Below are 23,623 nucleotides of genomic sequence, written 5' to 3'. Positions count from 1 at the left end.
GAGCGCAAAGCAAAAAACGGTTGGCGAATCGTTGTATGGCACATGAATTGTAGCACTCCTGCAGATGAGAGGCTACAGCGCTACACTGTACGGCGTCGTATAACACGGGGTATATCGTCTAGAGGTGTCAAGTACCCCACAAAAAAAATGGGTGGGCCAACCCACCCTCAAAAAATGTGTGGGCCAACACCCACCAAGCTATCCAATAAGAACCATCGGCATTGTCGTACACCGGTGATTCTTTCGAAATCCTTCATTTATTGAAGCGTGTGTGGCAGTATGTATGTATGTGCAGCAAAAGGGTCCGCCTCTGAAATGATGAACGTTGACCACAAGGATATGGTCAGCACCATTCTAGAACTGCCGCCTATAAATCCCCTCAATCGAGTACCACCCATTCAAAATACCATACGACACCTCCAGGGGCGCCCCCCCCGTACTCGTCCTCGACATCACACATCGCATCCGCTGCAGAGCTCATCTTACGACGAAAAAACGCCAGCGCCACTTTGCCGTACGTAATCATCGCACAACCGTCACCACGGTTAGCCCAACCACCACAAAGAAACCGACAACGAACAACAAAAACTGAAAAGAACGTAATACAATGGTCCGCATACGGGAAACCTGTCCCCAAATAAACTCACAAAACACACACACACACACGCGCACACACGTGCTAAGCAAAAAGCAAACCAGCCCCCGTCACAAAAGCCTTGACAGGACGCAGAAAGTGCCCCCCCCCTGCTAGATGGAGTGGGGGTGTAACATGATCCGACCGCAGCCCGGGGGGCCCCCTACGCAGCTAATGCATAAGGACCCCCCATCTCCCCTCATATGAAAGTCCAGCAAGTCCTGTGTCGTACTAAACAGAGCAATATCAGAAATGGAGGGCCTCACAGGCACTTAGAAGTGACGGGCAGACCAGCTGAATGAAGTGTAACAAATAAATAAGAAGGCACAGCCGCCGCTGCAACCAGCAGCCGCCGACGCCATCATCGTACGGAAACCATTCGACAAATCCAACGTTTAATGCCTAATGCAGGCTTGTAAAACTAACATACCAAAAGAAGTTCTTCCTTCCTTAACAAAAATAAATAGGAGCAGCAGCAGCAGCAGCAGCAGCAGCAACGCCTGCAAGGCGAAGTGAAATCCACGGCCGTATTTACTATAGCAGCATCAACAAACAGCATCAGCATCAACATCAACATCAGCACCCCCTCTCCATCGGATGCCGACCAACCAGACGGTGCTACATTCCTACCGCCGGCGTCCGACCTGCCGTACAGTGGCACAATGCAGGTCGTACATTAAGCTCGGCGCCGCCACTACCAGCTGTCGTACGCTGTCCCCCGCGGCGGCGAGCACCTCCGCCTGATGACTCAAGTACCATTCCTGAGGTGGTGGTGAGGTGGTGGTGACGTTTAGACATCGGCAGTTGGCATGGGCACGCGGGAAATATGAGAGGAGGTGGATGGGGGAAACAATATTTCCTTCTGCGTTACATAATTTGTATACACATATATACATATGCCCATGTCACGCATTACACATGAATAATATGTAACGCAGAACGAAATATGTATTAGGTGTTATATCATAAATATATATATTTTTTCGCTGTGTTGGGATTGTTTTATACATATAAATAATTTTGCATAGTTTGTAATTTATATATAATTAAAATAATGTAGCGTATATTACAATCAATCCCAACACCGCGAATATTTTAGGTGCGACATTGTGTACATGGAAGATTCCAGGATCGATCCCGACACATGGCAGGATAACAATCGCTAAGCAATGATTATGACATAGCATATGCTCAACCCTCCCAACCCCTCTCCATAAAGCCCGAATGGCAGCGCAATGCTTCGCGGCAGCAAAATATCGCCACCACCCCCACCACCCCCACCCCCACCCCCACCACCACCACCACCACCCCCACCCCCACCCCCACCCCCCCCACCCCCACCCCCACCCCTACCACCACCAGCACCACCACCACTACCACCACCACGACCACCACCACCACCACCACCACCCCACCACCACCACCACCACCACTACCACCACCACCACCAGCGCCAGGCTGAACAGCACCGCACCTTAAGCACCACCAGCAGATCTTCAAACCCGTGCTGGTGGGCCCACAGCATGTCATCCACAACACTACCGGGCTGAGCAGCCGCCAGCAGCCGCCGGTGTACGTGATGAACCACCTGCGGGGTGGGGCGTTGGGGGCCTCACTTTTTGGTAGTTGGGCAGTTAAAAGGTAGTTGGGCAGTTGGGATTGTGGGTTAATGTGCTGGGTCGTTAATTAGGCGTCAGACTGAGGTGATGCGCCTCGTATGATTGTCTCTTGCATATACACATTTTCAAATGTCGCACCCATCAATCAATCAATCACATGTCCGGATGTCGCATATTCTCTCTTGCCAACCCCCCAACCCCCCAAACCTCCCCTCCGACGCAACCAACCCCTCCCATTGCAACGCCGTACCCTGCCGCACCTGGCTCAGCAGCAACCGATCCGCCAGCTCCGCCACCGGTCTCAGCATGTGCGGCGGGAAGCCCATATCCCCCGTGTACATGTAACGGAGGAGCAGCTCGAAGGCGTCGGCGTCGGCATCCTAATGGGGGAGGAGGAGGCCCCCGGGGGGGGGGGGAGAACCCAGGGGGAGAAGGGGGTGGGGTTTTACACACACGCACACGCCCGTTTCCACGCCCCCACCCCTACACACGAAGCCCCCTCGCACTAGCCTTACCTGCAGGACCACCTGCCGCGCTCCGCTATCCGCAAAGCCCCCCGCGAACAGCCGCCGGAAGTAGAGGCAGCGAGCCGCCAAAATGAGGCGATGGCACAGGAAGCTCCGACCACCAACCGCCACCTAAACAGCGCACGACAAACATCAGCAGAGGGAAACGTACACCGTACTGTCGTACACCGTGCACACATACAGTAATCGCCCAGCGGCGTGGGAAAAAGAGGAAAGTGGGTATCACTCGCGGGATACCGAACACGTGTGTTTTGTGTTTATCAACGCGGTGTGATCGGTCTCCTGGGTAATCCGTTGCAGGCTTCCAGCCGCAGCCCAATCGCCCTAGTACGGCATGGCTGCACACACAGCCTCCACGTCCCCAATAACTTTTACAATCAACGCGCCAAACAAGCGCGCGGGGGTGCACAGAAACGCGCGAACCTTGCATGGTTCCTGCACTTGTGTGAGTGTGTGCTCTTTCCCTCTTTGCTCTCTTCCGGTACCCCCCCCCAAAAAACACCTCATACCGCCTCTTTTTTCCCCTTTCCCGCCCTTCTCCCCCGGGCGGGCGGGCCCCCAAAACAAAACAAACCTTCTCCCGGCTCTTTCCCCACTCCCGCTCCCTCCCTCACCTCCACATCCTCAGACCCGCCAGGGAACGCCAGCAAGGAGGCCAGGTCGCCCACAAGCCCCGCCACCCCCTCGTGATGCAACTGCCACGGGTACGACCGCCCGTACGGCAGCTGTACGGTACCGCCGCCGAAAAGGGCTCTGCTGTACCGCAGCCCCAGCTGCAGCAGCAGCACGCGCTTGTGGTGGTATTGACACAGCGCCAGCCAGCCGCCTTGACCCGGCATAATCACCGGGTACGCCCCTACACCACCCCAGGAGGTGTCGCTCTTCCCCAGGCAAATCACGGCCTCAAAAGACCCCCCCGCCGCCTCCAGCCTGAACACCTGATGTCGATCCGCAATCAAGAGCCCCCCGTCCAAGTCTGCGACTATACCACTAATGCAAGTGAAAAAGCCGCCGGCGGCGGTGGCGCCGCCGCCGCCGCCGGTTGCTGCTGCCGCCGCCCCCGCTGCCGCTGCCGCCGTAGCGGCGGCGGCTGCAGCTGCGGTGGCTAGCGGCCCGGATCCACTGGAGCTAGAACTGGATCCGGAATTAGAGGCGCTGTGGGCGAATCCCGGCGGTCCCGCGGCCTGAGGGCTGCCGAATCCGGATCCAGTTCCGGTTCGGGGCCGTTCGGATCCCGCGATGCGAATCGGAGCGCGGCCATCTTCCGGGATGTGAAACACGGCGTGGATCGTCGCGGCGTACAGTCGTCGGTTGATAATGTCGTACGCAACGTCCACAAAGCTGCCGGGACCGGTGTACCTGCAGCCCGCAGCCGCGCAAACACGAATACGCATAGTAGCCATTTAGTACATTACACACACACATACACACACACACACATGTTGTAGCAGAAGATTAAACGCGGGCTATTTATTATTCGCATCTATTAAATCTCCCAGAACGATTCCCTCAAGAGCTATCCCCCGCAGCCCCCGCAGCCACGCCGTTCCCGGCGCACCTCGCACCCACCAGTCCGCACGCACGATAGCCATTTTACCGCCAACCGCAATTTTTTCATCACCCAAGATCTCTCGGAGCCTCTTCACTTCCTCCCCGCCACCTTCGGGGCAGCCAGCCGGTGCAGGACCATCAAACTAAACACCCCCATACACACATACACACACACACAACATCGCTAATCACGTCTCTTTTAAACAAACAGGCTTCCAACTAACAGAAACTAACAGAAGTAACAGATCTTACGACGAAACCCCATACATGTACGTTCCAAGCCCGGCCAGGAAGGCGAAAACTCACACGGTTGACACCATCGCCTGTTGCTCCAGACTGTGCTGCGATTGCTGTTGGTTATGTTGGTTATGGCCGTTGTGTTCGTTGTGCGACCCGCTCACAAGTACGGAACCCCGCTCCAAGTGTTGCTGCCGCGACGACTGTTGCGGCGGCGGCACTGACGCCGCTGCCCCGGGCAGCGCTGACGGCAGCGCCACGCACCGTACGGCACCGCCATCACCGACGTACAGGTTGCCGGTTCCGTCGCACACTAATGTCTGCGGCAGTTGGAACCTTGCCCCGGGCCCGGGTCCGTCCGTGGTTCCGCACTGCTCCCGGTGTCCCGCCAGCGGGGAGACCACGTTGTCAGGACCCAGTCGCATCAGTGCGCGACCTGAGAGTGGGGTTCGAGGGGGAGGCGGACATGCATGCAAAAAGTGGGGGAAAGGAGAGAACCACGATAATTTAAATGATGAGAAAGATAACTGTAACAATTATCAGTATTATTATTGTTGTTATTATTATCATCATTATTATCATAGTTATTATTTTATTAGTATTATTCATATATTATTATTGTTATTATTATTGTTATTATTATTGTTATTATTATTATTATTATTATTATTATTATTATTATTGCTATTGCTATTGTTATTATAATTTTATAATAATAATAATAATAATAATAATTATTATTATTATTATTATTATTATTATTCACTCCCAGCGTGAACAGAAATGTACGGCATTTCCCAAAGATGCGGATCCGCTCCTGCCCGACCTAATTTGATTTGTTTACCCTAAACGATCTGGGTCACGCGCCTGACCAACAAATTCTTCCACGCATGCGCACCGAATGCTTCTAAACTCTTTCCATTCTACATCTTGGGTACGGCGGTAAAACTCAGTGTACAACTCACCTTCCACGAAATACACCGCCTTGGAGTACGGGTCGTACACAGCCCGATGCAAGGCCACTTGGCAGCAGTACGGCTTCAGCTCCCCATCGGGCCCTCGCTCCTGTTGTACATCGTCCACAGATGTACATTCAGGCATATATTTTCAGGCAGCTAGGGCCTAGCTGGCAAGTACGGTTGGCAAGTACGGTTGGCAGGTACGACTGGCAAGTACGGCTGGCAAGTATGTTCGCGTGTCTGGGTGACCCGATCTCCCGGGTGAGTGAGATGACGCTTACAGCGCCTTAAGTTAGTGTTATAAGATCATCGCTAAATCCAAGAACCCAAACGCGGTACTGGAAAATCCCCAAGGATGGTAAAAGGGTGACCCATCAGGCGTGCTTAGCACGTGCCTGAGAAAAACAGTCGGAAAGAGATAGCAGAAAGCAGGCGTGGGTTGCTGCCGGAGTAGTTCTCATGACATGACATATCTTGCTAATGACCAACCCCAACTCCGCCGACATGCCATCGAGCCAACCGGTTGGCGAACATCATCGGAGGCAGAAAAAACTGAAGTCCGGGCACGGACAACATGGTCAAAAACCCCGCGGGTGGCTTTCTCAAACGCATGCCAACAAGCTGATGGAGCTGGGTAAGGCTCCGCTGCGTGCTGCGCGCTAGACTGGCAGGCCGTGTTATGACTACTCCAAGAATCAAACTCATGTATGAGGCTAGGATTTACGACCGGTAAGGGTGTCGGCTGGGAACTGCGTCGCCGGCGTTTCTTCCCAATGCTGAAGCCGTGAAGGAGCTTGTCGATCATTTGGCCATGCCGCGGCCTCCATGTAACTTCCGATGTATAAGAATAACAGACGCAGGCACTCATACAGAGGACAGATATGCTGTGGCTCCTTGAATGCATCCGACATTCGCTGCACAACCCTCAACCCCGTATAACACAGCCCCCCTTAAACAACCTAGCATCCATTCACTCACTTTTAACTCCAAGGGCTGAGTTGCCAGCTGAAACTGTCCAGTTGCATCGTTGCCTTCTCCCAGCAGCTCAAAAATGCAGCTGCGGCTATCGCTCCCAAACAGTACGTCTTTGACGTTTGAGAATACTAGAGTCTGGTATCCAGAGCTGTTGCTGTTGTCAGGTATAGGGCGGCTCACTAAAGCGACCGGATACACGGAAACCTGAACAAGTTTCTTGCCAGTAAATGAGGGGCAAGACGCCTCCTCCATGTCTGCTGAAAACTTCAGTAGCTGCTAGTTTATCAGGTCCAGGACGTCAAAAGCGCAGCAACCCAGTGCAATACCTACGTCAGCAACCTTGCCAGGAAAGCCTCAATAAATTAGGCAGGATTGCGGCTATGCTCCGCGAACGCATATTGACTACCACGATTGCACCCGATGACTGACCAACTAAACATTTTGCATCCGGGTACGATTCATTTTAAGAGGAGGCGAAAACGGGGCACAATCTAAAAGTTGATAGCTTAAAAACAAGGACATAAGACAGAATTAACCTTGCGCCGGTATAGGCTCCTTGTTCCGATGACAACAAGCGAAACCTCTTACCCCGCGACCATGCCCCCGGGGGAGCATACCGTTTCGGAGTATGCAGATTACGAATCCATTTTCGCCATTTTATTAATTGCATCTTTGGGAGAACTCGAAATGCATCGTTGTCATGCCGCCCTGTACCTGGACAAAAATCCTAAACGCCCGAAATGCCGTACCTCTCTACTGTATCAATTCACCTGCTTCAGTAAGCAAAGCACAAGTATAGCCCTGCATGTATAGCCCAGCGATGCTACAGTGACTGCGTGTATAACAAAACGAAACCAAAAAGCACTCCAAATAACGATAAAGAATTTCTCTCCAAAGCACAAGAACGGGACATACAAGTGATACGCAAACGGCAGGACATGGCTGCCCGGGCTGGACCGAGTGGCGGCACACCACACAGTACGCTTAACGGATGGCAAAATGGAGGATCGCAGATACATAGCTGAGATCGAGAACTGCTTGGCACAGTTTTCTGAGGTGATGCCTCAGATCCTACAGGTTTTGTCGCTACTTCGGCGTTGAAGTGGCTTTGGCCTCGGTCAAAGGAGATCCATGGCAAAAGGGTGTTGCACACTTTTCCACTGTGCTCGCAGGCATACAAGAGGCTGGTGTGCAACATCCCATAGAATGCCATGGATCTCCTTTTGTACAGTAATGTTGTCGGCCTCAGACAAGTAGATTTTTCCAAGCATGTCTGAGACCTGTGTGTACAAGGTGACCTCCTTGACATCAAGGAGCAAGTCCTGTCCCGGTGATGGTGAGGGTAGTGCTGCTTCACTGGAGATGTCATATCGGCCAACACTGAACATTCCTCACTGAATCTCCACCAGAGGTAGGCTGCATCCAGATGTGGCAGCAGCGGGTCCCTGTCCAGCAATGCTGACTGCTGACTTGTTAGTCCTTTGAAACTCTCATCCGGCGACATATCAGGGCCCAATCCCATGTGAGGGGGCTCCGGCAGCTGGTTTATAATGACATCCAGAGCATGAACTGCTTGAGATGCGATACGCAACTCAGGGTGCTCTGAAAGCGAGCACGGCTACTTCTGTATCGGCGACTCCATGATGCATGCTAAGTCATGCAAAAAGTAAGGATGCCATGAAGTATTACACAACATGGTCTCCAGGGAGGGCGGACTGCGTAAAATGGCCAGCAGTGTTCAAGCCGAAACTGAAACTCCATGATACGGTAACCTTGTGAAACAAGTTTCCGTGTTTCCGGAGGAGAGGTTTTGGGGCACCAGTAAGCCGTTATGGCTCTGTCCGAGTCTAAAACAGGGGTGGTAGGCCCCAGGACCACATCGTTTAGGTTCACTTCAATAAGAGAGACTACAATACCAAGTCAAACACATGGAGGGTCTCCTGCATGTACTGTCCGCAAGTACTGAAGCAAGGGCGTCACAGGCATGTGCGCCCACATCGTTGTGCTCAAGACCCGTACAGGACGCGTCCCGCATGCCAGGCAAGAGCTGGTAGAGGCCATGCTCAGGGCACCTCTGTCAATACCCCCGGGATCACTCGTCCCAGAAAAGTCCAATCAGCAAACCCGCAGATGCTGTGACAGTTCCCTATACCTCTGTAGCCTTCTCCCATGAATTCAAGGTGCAACCCTTGCAAGCAAAGGACATATAGGTCACAAAGGATACATTTCTAGGCCTGTGTGACCTTTGGGTAGGTGACAGTCGGGTGATCACAAGACCTGAGAGCTGTCTAAGGGTATCTGAGTGTGTGTGTGTTACATGGTTGGGTGTGTGTGACCCCATACCTGTGAAACTACCCATACGAGCCAAAGGCCCAAGGGCAATACTTCAACGCTTAAAAGCCACGGAGAAAAGGAAACACCGCACATGAGCCCAGACTAGCGTCCAACGGGGGTAACTGAGTTTTGGTGAGCCCACATACGTTCCAACATCCTCGCCAGACGTACTGGTTCCCATTTCATGGCCTCCAACATGCTCTGCTGATGGTTGAATCCCCCTCCAGCACGAATATCATTATAGGCTGGGCATTCCAATAACACGTGCTTTTCATCCTCGATTCGGCTATTAGTACCACAACAGCAGCAAAACCGCTGCCCCCTGGGGACATGGTACTTGCCCCTTCGTGCTCTGTTTGCCTCCAAAGCCCAGCAACATAAACGAAACTGCATTAGCTTACGATGTGCTAAACGAGGAATGAAAACCTTAGCATGTGTTGGCCACATGACGGCGGCGGCTAAGGGTATCTAAGCGTGCACCTTGGCCCATTTACGACGCTTGCCATTCATGGACATAACATGTTGCAGCATTTCGACAGGTTTCCGACGGTTACCGGGGGCTCCGCGAGGTTTCACAGGAAGGTCAAAAATGGGGAGCTGTTTCGCAGCCGCAGTACAGGTTTTGGCCCGAGCACTCTGACACCCCCTAGTGGACGAGTGAATGTGAATGTGTGGAGCTAGCCCTGCTATGTTGTCACACAAAGCATGAATGCAGGCCGAAGGTTTGCTCAATGACCAGGCGGCAAAATCGGAGCTTAGTCGTTTGTGTATAAAATATTAGCAGTTGCTCAGAGAAGCGAGAGGCGCCTATCGGGTGACACATTTCAAGGAGCTCTTATGTACCTGCATAAGTAATTTAATCTGGGAGGCGAGGCACGTCGCGCTGAGGCGCTTCGCCCTGAAGTGGACGAGGGAGAATGAAGATGACCTCCCGCGTACCCGCGTCAATACCAATACAACGTCCATGGCCCCCCCCGGCTTTTACGGACACACCCGCACTTGTGTGCGGAACTTGTAACTTGTAACTTGTAACATAAGTAACCCAAGGGGTTTTTGGCACTCGTCCATCCACTCAGGGGTAATGGTCGGGGTTGGAATGTTACTACGGTACCCGTACGTAGTGCCGGTGCTTGGCGGCAATGTGTGGAGTCAGCTGCAGAGCTGAACCCTGGAAGAGGTGTGCTGTCTGCATTAAGTCTATTAAGTCTCTCTGCAACAACAAAATCTGGTGAACTCGACCGTGTACCTGTGGAATGCTATTAGTATGCCAGAATAGAGAGGGACGGGCACTCTGTCAATATCCTTGGCCCTTCATTCACCGGCTTTTTGAACACATCCACAGTATGGAGGACTCCCCTAGTCATTTTGAAGTGTCTTCCTTGACGTTGATACGCAAATAAGGCGATTTGTACGATAAGAGCAACTATTGTGGTCTTGTGGTGGCTGGAGCCCCCCGATGAGGTGCTATGCTAATGTTTCGGAGCACCGGTTGGGGTGAGCAAATGGGGTGAGGCTGCCAATTCACAATCCCCCTTGCAGGCTGGTTTCCAGGCCAAGGTGGGCACCACACACAACAAACTCTTGCTCCGGCCCTTTGCTGACCAGCACAGGAATAATATGGCCCTGAGAACACATCCTAGCTCCTTGTCTGTCACCTGGTTGATTTTGGGAATGATTTTGACACCGTGTTCCGTGTCGCCTGTTTTGTCGCCTGAGGCTGAAGGAGCGCGGGGTACGTATACATGGCACCATGCTGAAGGCGCAGACGGCCTGTTACAGGAAAGGAAGTGTGCATGCGAAAGCAAAAACGGTAGGCTGAGGGAACCTTTCAAAAGGGGTCAGGCAAGGCTGCAGCCCGCTCAGCCCCACAGTGTTGGTGTTCTCGGTTTTTTCTTCATTGACGACTTCACGGACTAGCTGGAGGCCTAAGATCATATAGCACCAATAGCAACGTGTCTCGCCCCGTCATCACAACACTAAACAAAGACAAAACAAAGCTGCAAAGGTTCCAAATGGTCTAAAGAGTCCAAAGTTTTTAAGCATTCTAAATTTTAAGGCTCCGAGTCCACTGTCAAGGACTCAACATTGACCGGCTACGTCAAGAGCGAGGTCTGTACACCTGCACCCGAACCTGCATCTTCGGCCCACCCAGACGGCTTTCCCGAGGTTAGACAACGGCGCCACCGCCGCTACCCTAACCACACGATCCTGTACATTGCCCCCACCCGGGTTCAAATCCGCCTGCCGGCTCCTCGGGTGATTGAGGAGTGATGAAATGGGAGGTGGCCCCCCATCATGTGGACGATGTAGGACGTGATAATATCAACTTGCGAGCTGACCAGGAACGAAGTGGATGCGCCGTTGATCCGCTAGATTTGGTTGGATGCTGGTGGTGAGTTGCCAAACTACAACTGGAGTATACTCTGAAGTCGGATGGGGTGAATGGGCTAGGGTGCCCCTCTAGCAGGGGAGAGCAGGGACTGCCCGGGAAAGGGGCCGCTGGCGAAGTTAACCACCCTGTAACAACATATAACATTGCACGACCAACCCCCCGGGACCTCAGTCGCACCAAACGTTCAAAGCTCCGTTGAAAGCCGCACCGCAGCCACACGCCACAACCAGCCAGGTGCTTACTCACAACCGCTTACCCAATCCCAACCGTGTTTATCAACCGATATCAACCTAGGCGCTACAGCTGCTGCTGCCTCTTCCCCTCCCAGCACACCTTCCTACCTCCACGCCTCCATCTGCCCCAGCCCGCCAACACCGCCACAGCCTCCTCCCTTCCTCCAGGCCCCCACAGGTCGAATGGACTCCGTACGGCGGCCCACAAGGGAGGGAAGCAGCTCCGAATCCAGGACCGAAGTGGCCGGGATAGGGCCCAGTTGGGCAGCCGGCAGGTCGCCAGGACACGGCGGCAGGTCTTCCTTCTCCACGACCTCCCCCATGTTCTCCTTCTCCTCCTCCTCCAGCTCCTCCTCCTGGGTGTTGCGGCCCCTCCTGCCAATCTCCCAAACCTCCTCTCCCACCTTCTTCTCCCCCTCCTCCTCCCCCTCCCGCACCTCCCCTACCTTCTCCTCCCCCGTTTCCTCCCCCTCCCCTTCCTTTCCCTCCTCCTTCCCCTCCTCCTCCTGGCCCTGCTGGGCCCTTCGGAGGGGAACCTCCCCCACCACCACCACGGGGACCACACCGGCACCCTCCGGTACCGCATCCGGCGGCGACCCCGCCTCCATTCCCTCTCCCCCCTCGCATACAGTCCACTTCATCATCTGCCGCTGCAACTGCCGCTGAAACGGCTTGTCGTCCTGCAGCAGCTGTAGCAACGGTTGCCACCGCCCCTGCAGCAGCTCTATCGGCTGTAGCTGCGCCTGCTGTTGCCAAGCAGCTTCTAGCCGCTGCAGCTGCGGTGTGCCGCCGTACTCGGGCGGCGGCGACGGGGGATCGCCGTGCATGGTCGCCGCCGTCAGAGCGCTACACGCTGCCGATGCCGTCGCCGCGGCGGCAGCGGCTACACCAGCAGGAGGTGTCGCGGGAATTGCAGCGGCGTCAGGGTCGCAGTCCCAGCTGGGTACGGCTTCACGAATACGGAAGTCGTACAGAATCCGTGGGGAGGGCGGCGGCGGATCCTGTAGCGCCATCGACGGCGGGGGCAACTGCGGCGGTGGCGACGACGGCGGTGGCGGCGGCGGATCCAGACTTAGCGCCCTGATATACTGCGCCAACGCTCCACTGGCGGCAGCAGTAGCAGCAGCCGACGGCAACGCCAGGCCGGCGGCTGTAGCGCGACCATCTCCGATACAGTGTCGACACCTCTTGGACGCCGACGGATTGCTTTCGCTGCTTCCGCCGCCGGCGACGAGGCCGGCGGCGGCGGCGGCGGCGGAGCCCTCCGTTTGGCCATCATTGGTTGGTAGCTGGCGGCGGCGGCGGCGGCCCTCTGACAGGATAGCGCTTCGCGCCGCCGACGCCGCTGCTGCTGCACCGGCCGAAGGTGGAGGCTGTAGCAACGGCTGTTTCGCTGGCAGATGCGGGAGCAGTGGCAGTATCAACGGCGGCAGAGGCATCGGCGGGTGGCTCTGGGAGTACAAGCCGTTCATAGCCTCCTTGCCACAGGTGCCGCTGCCGCCGCCGCCGCCGCCGCCGCAGCGCCGCTGGCCACGGGCCCTAGCTGCTACGGCGTCTATTCGTGACGGGGGCTGTGGTGGCGGTTCTTGTTCGTCGGTTGTTTCCGTTGTGTCCATGGGATCATCTGGCGGCGGCGCTACAGCCAGTTCGATAATGCCCATGGCCATCGGCGCAGGTACTGCTACAGCCGCCGCCGGGGCGATTTGCTGCTGCTGCTGCTGCTGCTGCTGCTGCTGCTGCTGCTGCCCGCCATATCCCCGGGTGGGGAGAAGGACGAGAGGTCTGCGGTCCGTTACGGACCGCACTCCCTACGGGGTGTGCGGTAAAAAGGTTTAGGCTTATGAAATATGTTAAACGTTTCGAGGTTTTAAGGGTTTAAGAATGCGATGGTGTGGTACCGTAGTAATTGTAGTCGCCATTGCGGTGGCGTTATCGTGGTCCATAGAGGCCTTTGTATGCTGTCATGCTTGTATGTTTTTATGTATGTATGTATGTTTTTATGCATGTTTTTATGTATGTATGTTTTTATGTATGTATGTATGTTTTTATGTATGTATGTTTTTATGCATGTTCTTATGTATGTATGTTTTTATGTATGTTTTTATGTCCGCTGGTGTTCTACAGGCATATCCCTTGGCTGCATGTGCTGGGGCATGTGCTGGGGCAGGGAATCATGTACGGTAATTCAGGGAGGTGTTGGTCCGATCTCCAAATCTCTTTAGGAAGGGAGAGCGCAACCTCCCCCCGGGGTTCGGTCGGTATGCAGTACTTGGGGGTACTCCTGTGTGGTGTATCCGTCTATCCCTGGTACACTCGTCACTCGTCACTCGTCACTCGTCACACGCAATCGGTTGCTCTCTACCTCCCTTACTACCTCAACAACTACCGCCCGCACAAAATCTGAGCCACCTATCTTTCTTCTTCCGTATTCCGTCCGTACATCCTCTGCTTTTGTTATATAAAACATGCTATTTATTGTTTTGGGCCTCCTCCCCCCCGCCCCCCCGAACCAGCTCCCCACACAAACCACTGCACGGATTCTCGAGGCTCCCTACATTTAGAAGACGCCTAGGACGGCCCCCAGCCTGTCACGCCCGGTAACTCTTGACGCTGGGCCCCCAGCCTCTCTCCCCCCCAACCCTCTTTGCCCACCACACAGTCATGGTTTTTTCTTCTCCTCAGTCGTCTGTGCCTCATCGTACGCCCACCCCGTTCTATTTTTCCCCCTGTCCGCAACACTCCCTCCTTTGCCGCGCGCAGCCACCGGCACGAGAACTCGGCCCCCCTCATCACGTCACATATACTATGAGATATCTCGTATGCCGTACCCTACCTCAAATAAACCGCCGCCGCCGCCATCGCCACCAGCACCGGCTGCGGCGCCGCCGCTGACTCCGGTTCGAGTCCCCCGTCCCGCAGTCGTGTGACTCATGCAGTAGCGCTGACTCCGACGTCGAAGCAGCCTCGGGGTTAACATGTCGTACGGCACCTGTAGCTCAAGCCGTCGTTGGTGGTGTAGCTGCAGGGCGCGGAATAGCCGTTGCTGGTGGTTTAGGTCAGTGTACGGTGACCGTACGGCGCGCGGGTCGAATAGGCCCCCGGCGGAAGGTGCGCTACTGCCGCTACTGCCGCTGCTATTCATGCCGTTATCGGAGGCGTACCCGGAGCTGCCGCCGCCGCCAACATTGGCGTCGTCGTCGGTCATGGCGGCAGCGGCGGCGGCGGCGGCGGCGGCGGTGGGACTACGTCCTCCGCCACCTCCTCCTCCTCCTCGGCTACCTACCGCCGCGCCTTCCCCCTCACTTCGCTGGAAGGACACCTCCGGCGGCGGCGGCGGCGGTTGCGGCTGTAGCTGCCACGAATTCATTGCCAGATGCGCTTGTGGTGGCGGCGGCGGCGGCAGTGGCGGCGATGGTGATGACGGAGGCGGCTGCAAAACATAAGTCGTGGGTGGCCCAGCACTAGCGACGGCGGCGGCAGCGGCAGCGGCAGCACCACCGCCGCCGTCGCTACTGCCTCTGCGAACCCACTCAGGCTGACCTTGATGCAAGGCGGGAGCGGTGCTTGCAGACGTGACCAGCATTTGTTCCGTGTACGGCAGGAAGGGATTCATCCTGTGGATCATACTTGCAATGGGTATGACCCGTGGGTCGTTTTTGCTGACGTGGGAATGGCCGCAGTATTGCTGCAAGACGAGCATGTCGTGCAACCGGGGATGATGTGGTGGGTTTGTAACATGTCCCCGGAGTTGGACTTGGTGATGCTGGTTCGGGTTGTAGCTGCCGTACTGCAGCGGTGCGGGTTCTGTATCCCTTCCCATATCAACCATGTTGCTGTGGCAATTGCTGTTTAGGCTGCCATCCCCATCCCCATCCCCATCCCCATCGACAGCGACAGCGACGAGCGCCGTGATGTTGTTCCCACTGCCACCGACATCGCCACCGCCCGCCGTGCTCGCCATGTCAGGAATGACTAGCCCAACGTCGACGGCGGCGGCATCATCATCGTCACCAACAGTACGGCACCACCACGGCGGTTCTGGTAATGGTAATCCTTGCACAAGAGGTCGTGGCAGAAATGCTGTCGGCGGCGGCAGCGATTGCGGCGAAAGCGGCTGTAGGACTCCAATGTTGGTGTTGTCGTACAAGTCGGCAGTAGTCATGAACATTGACGTGCCGGCGCCGTCGGTCGAGAAGCTGTCGTCTCCACCGCCGCTGCCGCCACCGTCGCCGCCATCGGAGTTCCGAGCAACAAAACTGCCGTTGCCGCCGCCGCCGCCGCCGCCCCCGCTGCCGCTGCCGCTGCCGCCATCCATGTTGTTGCCGCTGAAGGTGAACGGGAACACGGATGGATTCGGCTGAATCCCTTGCTCCTCCGCCGCCTCCATCGCCACCGTCGGCGCTGTCGCCGCCATCGCCGCGTCGGTGCGGTTTTCATTGTTATCTTGCTGACCGACGGCAGAGCGCCCTAAAGCGCCGCAGCTCCCGCTGCTGCCTCCTGCGGCTGCTGCGTCTGCTGTCGCTCCTGATTTCCGTACTAGTGCTGCTGGCAGTAGTGCTGCTTCTGCAGCTGCCGTTGCGGCTGGTGGAGGTGAAGGTTGCGTGGAAGGGTGTTGCAGCAATGGCATCAGCTGATGCCCTTGTTGCGGCGAGCAGACCTGAGGTTGCCGATCTGTGGATGCAGATGAATGACCGCCATATGTACCGCATTGCATGTTTGGAACTTCCGGTGCTAGAAACGACATTATCAGAATCAACGAACGAGCGAGAAGGAAAAGATAGAGAGAGAAAGAGAGAGAGAGAGAGAGAGAGAGAAAGAGAAAGAGAAAGAGAAGCCGACAGAGAGAGTCGAGGAGAAGGAAGTGAAAAAAGTCGATGATAAAAAAGGTTTTTGGAGTAGCACTTAACGCGGTTCTTTCCGTTCCATAAGGGAGTGTTGAGAAGAGCACCGTTTCGCTGTCAAGTTTCGCTGCAAATGCGTTATCTTTATCTTTATCGAGGATGAGGATGATTAGACGTACGTGGTGACAAGCCGGTTTACTGACACCGTGCAAATATTTGGCAGCAATATGCCGCAAATCATGCAATGAGTTGCTTGCGTGGCCGACCCATGGGTCGCAAAGCAAAGATTTTTCGGTTTTGCATGATTTGCAAATAATATCCTATTCTCTGAAATTGTATAGGAGTAAATTTTTAGGCTGTGGAAAGCGCGAAAGATAGCAAAGGACATTATTATAATGTTTTGCAAGGACTTGGTGCATGGGAGTACCGTAGCAGAGCTCTGCAGCACCTTGGGAAAGCGGGAGGGCAGAGAGCAAAGTAGTTGCAGTTTGCTGTAAGATCGATGGTCACACGATGGGGCGTCTTCTTGCTTTGCCTTGACGTGGTTCTTGCTAGGAGTTAACTACATAAGCAAGTAATAACGATATAATAATAATAATAACAACATTATTACTACGACTATTATTATTGTCAATAAGGCGGTGTTGTCCGAGTTTGTCCGAGTTTGAATGAGGCAAGCTCCGCGCTGGGCATGAGGGGATTCTTTAGCAGGCGCGGTCGGCGGCCTGGTAGCCACACCACCTTGCGATTGTTACAGTGGACCTCGATCGGGTCGAGTTCAGTGCTCCAGGGAACGAATTCCGCACAGCACTTACACCAGCTCACACCAGCTCACACTGCTGTCCGCTGTGGGCCTCAAAATTCGCTTTCCGTATGACGTCTGGATCTGCTACACCTTAGCTAGACCCACCTAGCCAGCCAGCCAGCCACCCAGCCAGCCAGCCACAGCGACGCCGCCTCTGCACCGTTAACACCCCCACACACGTTCACCACATTGAGCTCTAAGCCCGGCTTGGCCACTCCTTTCTGGAAAAATAGGGGGCCCGGATAAAGTGCTGCAGGCCACACCTGTTCGGAGGTGTACAGCATCCTGCTAGGTCTGCTGTACGGCATCCCCGAAAAATGAAACTCTGCCCACCAAAATATGCTCGGGTGATTACGTCCTCCTGATGTGTCGTACAGCTCCGAAGCCCCTTGCAGTACTATCCTACCTCAGCGGGTCTACCAGTTGTAGTTTGCTGCCCTGCATACCTAGGAGGATTAAAACTACGACCTCGCCTCCAAGAAAGAAAAACACGAATTGACGAAATTTGACGTCAGCAAGTAAGCAAGCGGTTGTCAGTGTTGTAAGGGACTCAGTGGGTTTTGACACCGCAGATCACGCGGCAAAGTGTAAATTTGAATTTGAATTACAGAGTGGCAGGCTTCTATTCAATTCAAATTCCATTCAGCAAAGTGTGTGAAGGCATATCGACAATAAACCTTCAGACGTCGCCTCTTCTCCCGCATTATGTCCCCGGACGGGTCGGTTGTGCAGGGTGGGGCCAGAATCACCTTCCTTCGGCCCCGGCGGGATCCTGGCCGTGCGGCGTCAGCACCTGTCTGCTGGGGCGGCCTGCCGGCCTGCCTGAGTGGGAATTAAAGTTCTTCATCCCTAAAGGGGACAACCCTTTATTGAGGAAATATTTAAGGTACCCGACCTTCCTCGACCTGCCCCAAACGAAAACCTTCCTTGACCTGCCCTTAGGTGGGCTGGTCTGTAGGGGTCGCCTAGCTCTCTACGGTGACACCCTCCTGCCTGCCTGCCGCTGCTATTGCTGCTGCTCTTGCTGCTACACAATCACAACAGCCTCTTATCTCCTTCTTTGCATTAGGCTACAGCTCCTATCCGATTCCTAACTGAGCAGCAATCTCGGGTCTTTGTAGGGTATATTATTATTACTACTATTTTATTATTGTTCCTCGTTGTCGTCTTCCTCAGCGCCAAACGACAATATCTTCTTGTTCGTGTTGTTTTTGGGCTGAGTAATGCCGCCTCCCCCCCCTGCAGGTAACAACCCAGGGACCCCCTGCAGCGGTGCTTTCCCCCGGGCCCCTTTTCCGGAACCTGTGTTGGGCTTTTGCTCTGCGACTTCATTCACTGGGCCGCTTCTGTCCGGCCCGCTTCTGCTGCCAGCATTACCACCACCACCACCACCACCACCACCGCCATGACCATTGCCAGTGCGCATCTTCTTGAAGGTGTGTTTGCCCTCCCGCATTTGCTGGAGCTCCATCGTCTCGGCCTGCAAATCGGTTGTTATTGCCGCATGTCGGCGTCAGTACGATAACAAGGCTGTTAACCCCCTTCTCTTACTTTATATGTTAATTTCAGCATTTTGCATATGAGACACAGAAGCACATAAGTGCGGTCTGGAGACACTGCGGCTATTTGCGGCTTAAGGTTCAGAGAACGATTCCTACTAGGTGCGTCTCTATTTATGTCGAAAGCATGAGATTATGGCTAGCGTCTGTGATGAGGAGGCAGGGACCTGAGTTGATAGGTTACGACATCCTTCACACTAAATTGGTGTCGATTGTCGAACTCCCTACCTCTAGGACGAGGCGGGATCCTTGAAAATTGAACCAACCGCCTTGGACTTGAAGTACTGAATTGGTCTTGAATTGATTCAAGAGGACACGTGCTAACTAAAAACACAGTCAGTGACCAACAAAAAACAAAAAGACTACTTAAAGAAAATACCTGTACTGCCCATCGCTACAACGAGAACATCTTCCCGTGTTTATTTTCGCACCTTCTCACACGCTCGCCTTAACGCCTGGTCTTCCGGCTCGATCCGTAGGGCCTTCTCGTACGCCTCCTTTGCATCGCCGTACAGCTTCAGTCCCATGCAGGCTGCACCCAGCCGCGCCCAGCCCTTCGCCCAGCCCGGCTTAATCGCCAGCACACGTCGTGCGTCAGTCGCTGCATCATCCCATCGCTCCAGGGCAGCGTAGGCAGCCGAGCGGTTGGAGTAGTACACCTCACAACTGTCAGTTGGCGGTAGGTTGGGAAGTTGACAGTTATGCAGTTATCAGCAGCGGTTGGAGCTCAGTACATGGCGGTGAACACGGCCCGCCCCGCCCCATCCGCAAACCATCCCTCGACAGATCACCACATCCCTTCCTCCACCTCTTCCTCCACCTCTTCCTCCTCCTCTTCTTCCACCTCTTCCTCCTTCTCCACACAGTTCCCAGTCGTCAGGGCAAGATACCATAATTTATCAATCCTTGACGAATACGTGATATATTAAGTTATTAACATAATAATGTGATATAACCTAATATAATATAGTTATATTATAAGTTTTCAATCTTTTTGCTACGGCAAAACAGAACACGGGGGAAAGATACCCCGCGTCCGTTGCAGTTGCAAATTTCAGTCCGTAGAATGAGGACTTAGGGTTCCGCCGTAAATGCCAGCCGTGGCCAAGTGTATACGGAAGCCAAAATGCAACGTGCTCAGCTACCGCACACTGCGGTAGTCGGGCAGGGCAGCCGTGCTCGTGTCAGCACCTTTCTCACGCACGTCACGTCTCAGCCGTGCGTGGGATAGGAAGGAAGGGTTGCCGAGCGGCGGCCCAGCCAGGGGGAAATGGTGGTGGTGTCGGGCACACATCCTGTCGGCTGAATACATCCTAAATACACACACCCACACCCACATTTTTTCATATCCTCACGCCACGTATCCCGTCGCATCACACACAAGGTGCAACCCACCTGGGATCCAGTTCGATGCAGCGACTGAAGCTTTTGGCGGCCTCCTCGTACTTCTTCCGCCCAAACAGCGCATTGCCGCGCTCCTTCTCCTCGGCCGCCTCCGCCTGCTTCAGCTGCGGAATCGGACACCGGAGGCCACCCAGCCAGCCAGCCAGCCAGCCAGGCAACGCGGTTATCAAGGTGGTGCGCGATGTCATTCGACATATAAATTATAACATACAGATATATTCACAGATCTGTATAGACATATATGTACAGATGTATATATATACAGATGTGGGACCTGTCGTACATATACATATGTGCCGTACTGTACGACAGGTCTGATACCTGATACCAGAAGCCTTTGCTAATTAATTGCCAAAGGCCGACCAGACTTTCAACCCTCCTTCCTTATCCGCTGCCCAATAGAAATGGCAAAAGGGAGACCATGTATGTATATATGTCGCTTATCGCGCCAACAGCAAGTACCTCCGAAACCACTTGTCGCCGGGAAAAGGGTTCTCCAGCAGCGAACAGCCGCCATCCGGCAGCAGCTAGGCGGCCATCCGAAACTGGCAGCCCCCAACCACAGACACACACTACGCACAAAAAACCAGCTAAACCCAAGTTCCCCCCCACTGCCTCTTTCCCTCCTCCCGCATTTACCTTTGTTGCCAGAGTGCCCTCAAACTCTCGGGCGAGCTCCGGGTTGTCCGCCATGGCGCGTTTGAGAGCTTCCTGCATGTATGTATGTATGTATGTATGTATGTATGTATGTATGCATGTATGTATGCATGTATGTATGTATGTATGTATGTATGTATGTATGTATATAGCCATGGCGACCATTTCCCCCTTCCACCCACCCCACGCACACACACACGCACACACACACACGCACACACACACTAGCCATTTCCCACCCACCCATCACTCTCCCCCCTTCCCCTCAGTCTACTACCTCATCCAGAAGGTAGCTCCCCCCCCCCTAGCACGTCCGGCTTGCATCCGGACCCATCCGGTTATCTTTTACTCTTTTCCCGCGCACCCAGATGACCAGCTCCACCTAATGCCTAGCACAAGCAGCGACCACGCAAGTTCACTCACCACCTCGATGTTGTCCTCCTCCTCCTTCTCGCCCCCTGCATCCTCCCCGGCTTCCCCTCCTAAGCCCTTGCCGTGGGGATCGCCCTTCCCGTCGCCGCCCACCACCAAGGGATCGTCTTCGTCAGCCGCGGTCTTGACCATTAAGTGGCTGTACTTTTGGAGGAATTTGGGAACTTGGCGCTGAAAGGTAACGTCGCCGCCCTTCCTGGAGCCGCCAGCGGAGCCGCCTCCCGTGAGACCTTTGCCGCTGCTGAAGCCGGAAAAGTGCTGCTTGTCCTGGGAGACGCTGAACTCGCCATACTGGTCCTCCCGGGGCTCTCCCTGCCCACGCCGTTTGCCCATACTTTCTTAAAGCTGAATTATTCTAGGTTAAGGTTGAGCTAAATAAAGTTGTGGCGAGTACCAGCCCCTGCGTCAAAGCTGCATGACTAACCCTGCCTTGGAAATACACGGATCTAACATTTGAGCTTTGTGTTTAAATTGTCAAGGCAGAGATGCAACGATGTTTTTCACAGGGCAGCGTAAATACATGTTTCGCCTTGTTCAAACGCAGAGACTGTGTGAATGTCTTGTATGGGTTCTCAATGCGATCAAGTGCAGATTGTCTTTTGCAATGCTAAATGAAATAACGTTAATTTTCCAGACAATAGAGTTGCTGCCTGTTTCAGCATAACCGTACAAACGACCGCGTGCCTAGCATTCGACACAAATCCAACACAAGTATTCAACACCTATTTCGGTTTACTTGAAAATTACAACAACTCGTCTTACCCGTGCTGAGCCCTAGCTCCGACTTGCACCGTAACCATCAACAATTAAGTTGTTTACCACCGGGAAGCATAGGTCGAACCATGTCTTCAACCTAGCTAGGGCTAGAGGATCATGGGCGGGGCCGGTATGAACAACGAATGACACGACATGGGTAGCAGAAAGGCGGGAGCGCAAGCCAAGGACCTTGCGTCTCAGCGGCAGGGGGTAGGGCAGTATTAAGGCGCTAACAATCCTTCTTGCTGAGGGATGAGTCGGGCGACGAAGGCCCCTGTGTGCATGGTGCCGCCTCGAAGATGTACCCTTGCCGACAGCAAGGACTCGTCCTACGCATTTTGTCTTGCATTCAATTGTCCATATTCTCCCAAAAGCCCGAAAAGTACATTTTAAATTTGTACAAAGTTAGCGAGTGCAGTGTTCCCTGTCTAATCCTAAACTGTCGTACGTGTGCGTACGCGGCTCTTAGATCGCTTACATAGCCCCCCCTGGCCCGTTACCAGGACGCAAGCTGGATGCCCAACAGTACGACACTGGACGATCGTACGGCATTACGGAACCTGCGGTGCCCGGTGGTGGTGGCGGCGGCAGCGGTCCGATTCCAGCTTTGAGGCTGGCGATGATGCCGACCGCACGGACGGCAAAGGAGGGGGCCACAACAATGTCATCATCATCATCATCGGCTGCTGCTGCTGCTTATGCTGCTGCTGCAGCAGCAGCAGCAGCGCCGGCGTCATCAGAAACTTTGGTTAGCGAAAACAGAACAACTGGGATGGGCGCTGGCGCCGGCGCCGGCGCTGACAGTGAAGAGCAAAGCAACATCACTAGGGGGGGTGGGAACCAAACTATTGTTCGATCGTCCGTCGAAGGCCGGAGAACAAGCGATGAAGGGAAATTACGGGTGCGGCGCAATAGCGATGCCGCCTCCGCCAGCGCCAGTGACAGTGACGATGGCGTCGGTGACGGCAGTGACGAGAATGACGTTGCCGCCGCCGCCACCACCGCGGCCGTGGCCGTGGCCGTGGCCGGCAAGTCAGGGGCGCTGGGAGAAGCACGGATGCCGTACAGAAATCATGGCGCCGAATCCGATCCCTGGGGCGCTTTGAATTCAGCAACCGGTGCCGCACTCGATCTACTGAGACTGCCGAAGGCACCGGAGGCGCCGAACGACCCACGGGTCGGCGGCGTCAGCGGAGGCGTCGGAGGTGAAAAGGAACCCGATGCTGCTGTCAGCGGTGCCGCCGCTGAGCTCGACGGCGATGGTGGCGGTACCCGCGGCGGCGGCGGCGGGAGCAATGCCCCTGAGAAGGAGCCAGTGGCAGGGGAAGAAGCTACAGCGGCACCGTCGTCGGCGGCGGGAGCAACGGATGAGGCGGCGGAAGCAGCCGAGGCGACGGCGGCGGCGGCGGCGGCGGGAGCAACGGATGAGGCGGCGGAAGCAGCCGAGGCGACGGCGGCGGCGGCGGCGGCGGGAGCAACGGATGAGGCGGCGGAAGCAGCCGAGGCGACGGCGGCGGCGGCGGCGGCAGCGGGAGCACCGGATGAGGCGGCGGAAGCACCCGAGGCGACGGCGGCGGCGGCGGCGGCGGCAGCGGGAGCACCGGATGAGGCGGCGGAAGCACCCGAGGCGACGGCGGCGGCGGCGGCGGCTGCACCTCACGCGTTGGAGGCGCGACTGCCGCAGGCTGCGCCGCTTTCTTCCCGTCCT

At 55.1% G+C, this 23,623-nt stretch overlaps 6 protein-coding genes across 6 annotated transcripts in view; 1 reads left to right on the top strand and 5 right to left on the bottom strand.

The window, feature by feature from the left end:
- Positions 1-1,260: 1,260 nt before the first annotated feature.
- VOLCADRAFT_91019 (uncharacterized protein) lies at positions 1,261-5,669 on the bottom strand (the record flags this gene model as incomplete). Its single annotated transcript, XM_002950485.1, has 9 exons — positions 1,261-1,395; positions 2,109-2,222; positions 2,514-2,633; positions 2,769-2,891; positions 3,395-4,139; positions 4,350-4,440; positions 4,733-4,812; positions 4,860-5,004; positions 5,534-5,669. The coding sequence occupies 9 exons, from the start codon at positions 5,667-5,669 to the stop codon at positions 1,261-1,263; spliced, it is 1,689 nt and encodes a 562-aa protein (XP_002950531.1).
- A 5,896-nt stretch (positions 5,670-11,565) lies between these two features.
- Positions 11,566-13,128, bottom strand: VOLCADRAFT_91018 (uncharacterized protein; the record flags this gene model as incomplete). Its single annotated transcript, XM_002950484.1, has 1 exon — positions 11,566-13,128. One exon carries the CDS (start codon positions 13,126-13,128, stop codon positions 11,566-11,568), a length of 1,563 nt encoding a protein of 520 aa, XP_002950530.1.
- Positions 13,129-14,264: 1,136 nt separating this feature from the next.
- Positions 14,265-15,623, bottom strand: VOLCADRAFT_91017 (uncharacterized protein; the record flags this gene model as incomplete). Its single annotated transcript, XM_002950483.1, has 1 exon — positions 14,265-15,623. One exon carries the CDS (start codon positions 15,621-15,623, stop codon positions 14,265-14,267), a length of 1,359 nt encoding a protein of 452 aa, XP_002950529.1.
- Positions 15,624-19,085: 3,462 nt separating this feature from the next.
- On the bottom strand, positions 19,086-19,349 carry VOLCADRAFT_60479 (uncharacterized protein; the record flags this gene model as incomplete). Its single annotated transcript, XM_002950482.1, has 1 exon — positions 19,086-19,349. A coding segment is annotated over one exon (264 nt), but the record flags the coding sequence as incomplete, so codon positions are not given.
- Positions 19,350-20,510: 1,161 nt separating this feature from the next.
- VOLCADRAFT_91015 (uncharacterized protein) lies at positions 20,511-21,492 on the bottom strand (the record flags this gene model as incomplete). Its single annotated transcript, XM_002950481.1, has 2 exons — positions 20,511-20,564; positions 21,151-21,492. The coding sequence occupies 2 exons, from the start codon at positions 21,490-21,492 to the stop codon at positions 20,511-20,513; spliced, it is 396 nt and encodes a 131-aa protein (XP_002950527.1).
- A 1,195-nt stretch (positions 21,493-22,687) lies between these two features.
- Positions 22,688-23,623, top strand: part of VOLCADRAFT_91014 (uncharacterized protein) — a gene marked incomplete at both ends in the record, with an annotated part of 2,480 nt that continues 1,544 nt past the window's right edge. Inside the window, one exon of the mRNA XM_002950595.1 lies at positions 22,688-23,618. Within this exon, the coding sequence (XP_002950641.1) occupies positions 22,688-23,618 (931 nt within the window). The remainder of the gene's footprint in view (positions 23,619-23,623) is intronic.

Source organism: Volvox carteri, assembly GCF_000143455.1.
Source record: "Volvox carteri f. nagariensis unplaced genomic scaffold VOLCAscaffold_19, whole genome shotgun sequence".
Classification (NCBI taxonomy): domain Eukaryota; kingdom Viridiplantae; phylum Chlorophyta; class Chlorophyceae; order Chlamydomonadales; family Volvocaceae; genus Volvox; species Volvox carteri.
The sequence above is the reverse complement of the archived record's forward strand: the minus strand, read 5'-3'. Positions and strand labels throughout refer to the sequence as shown.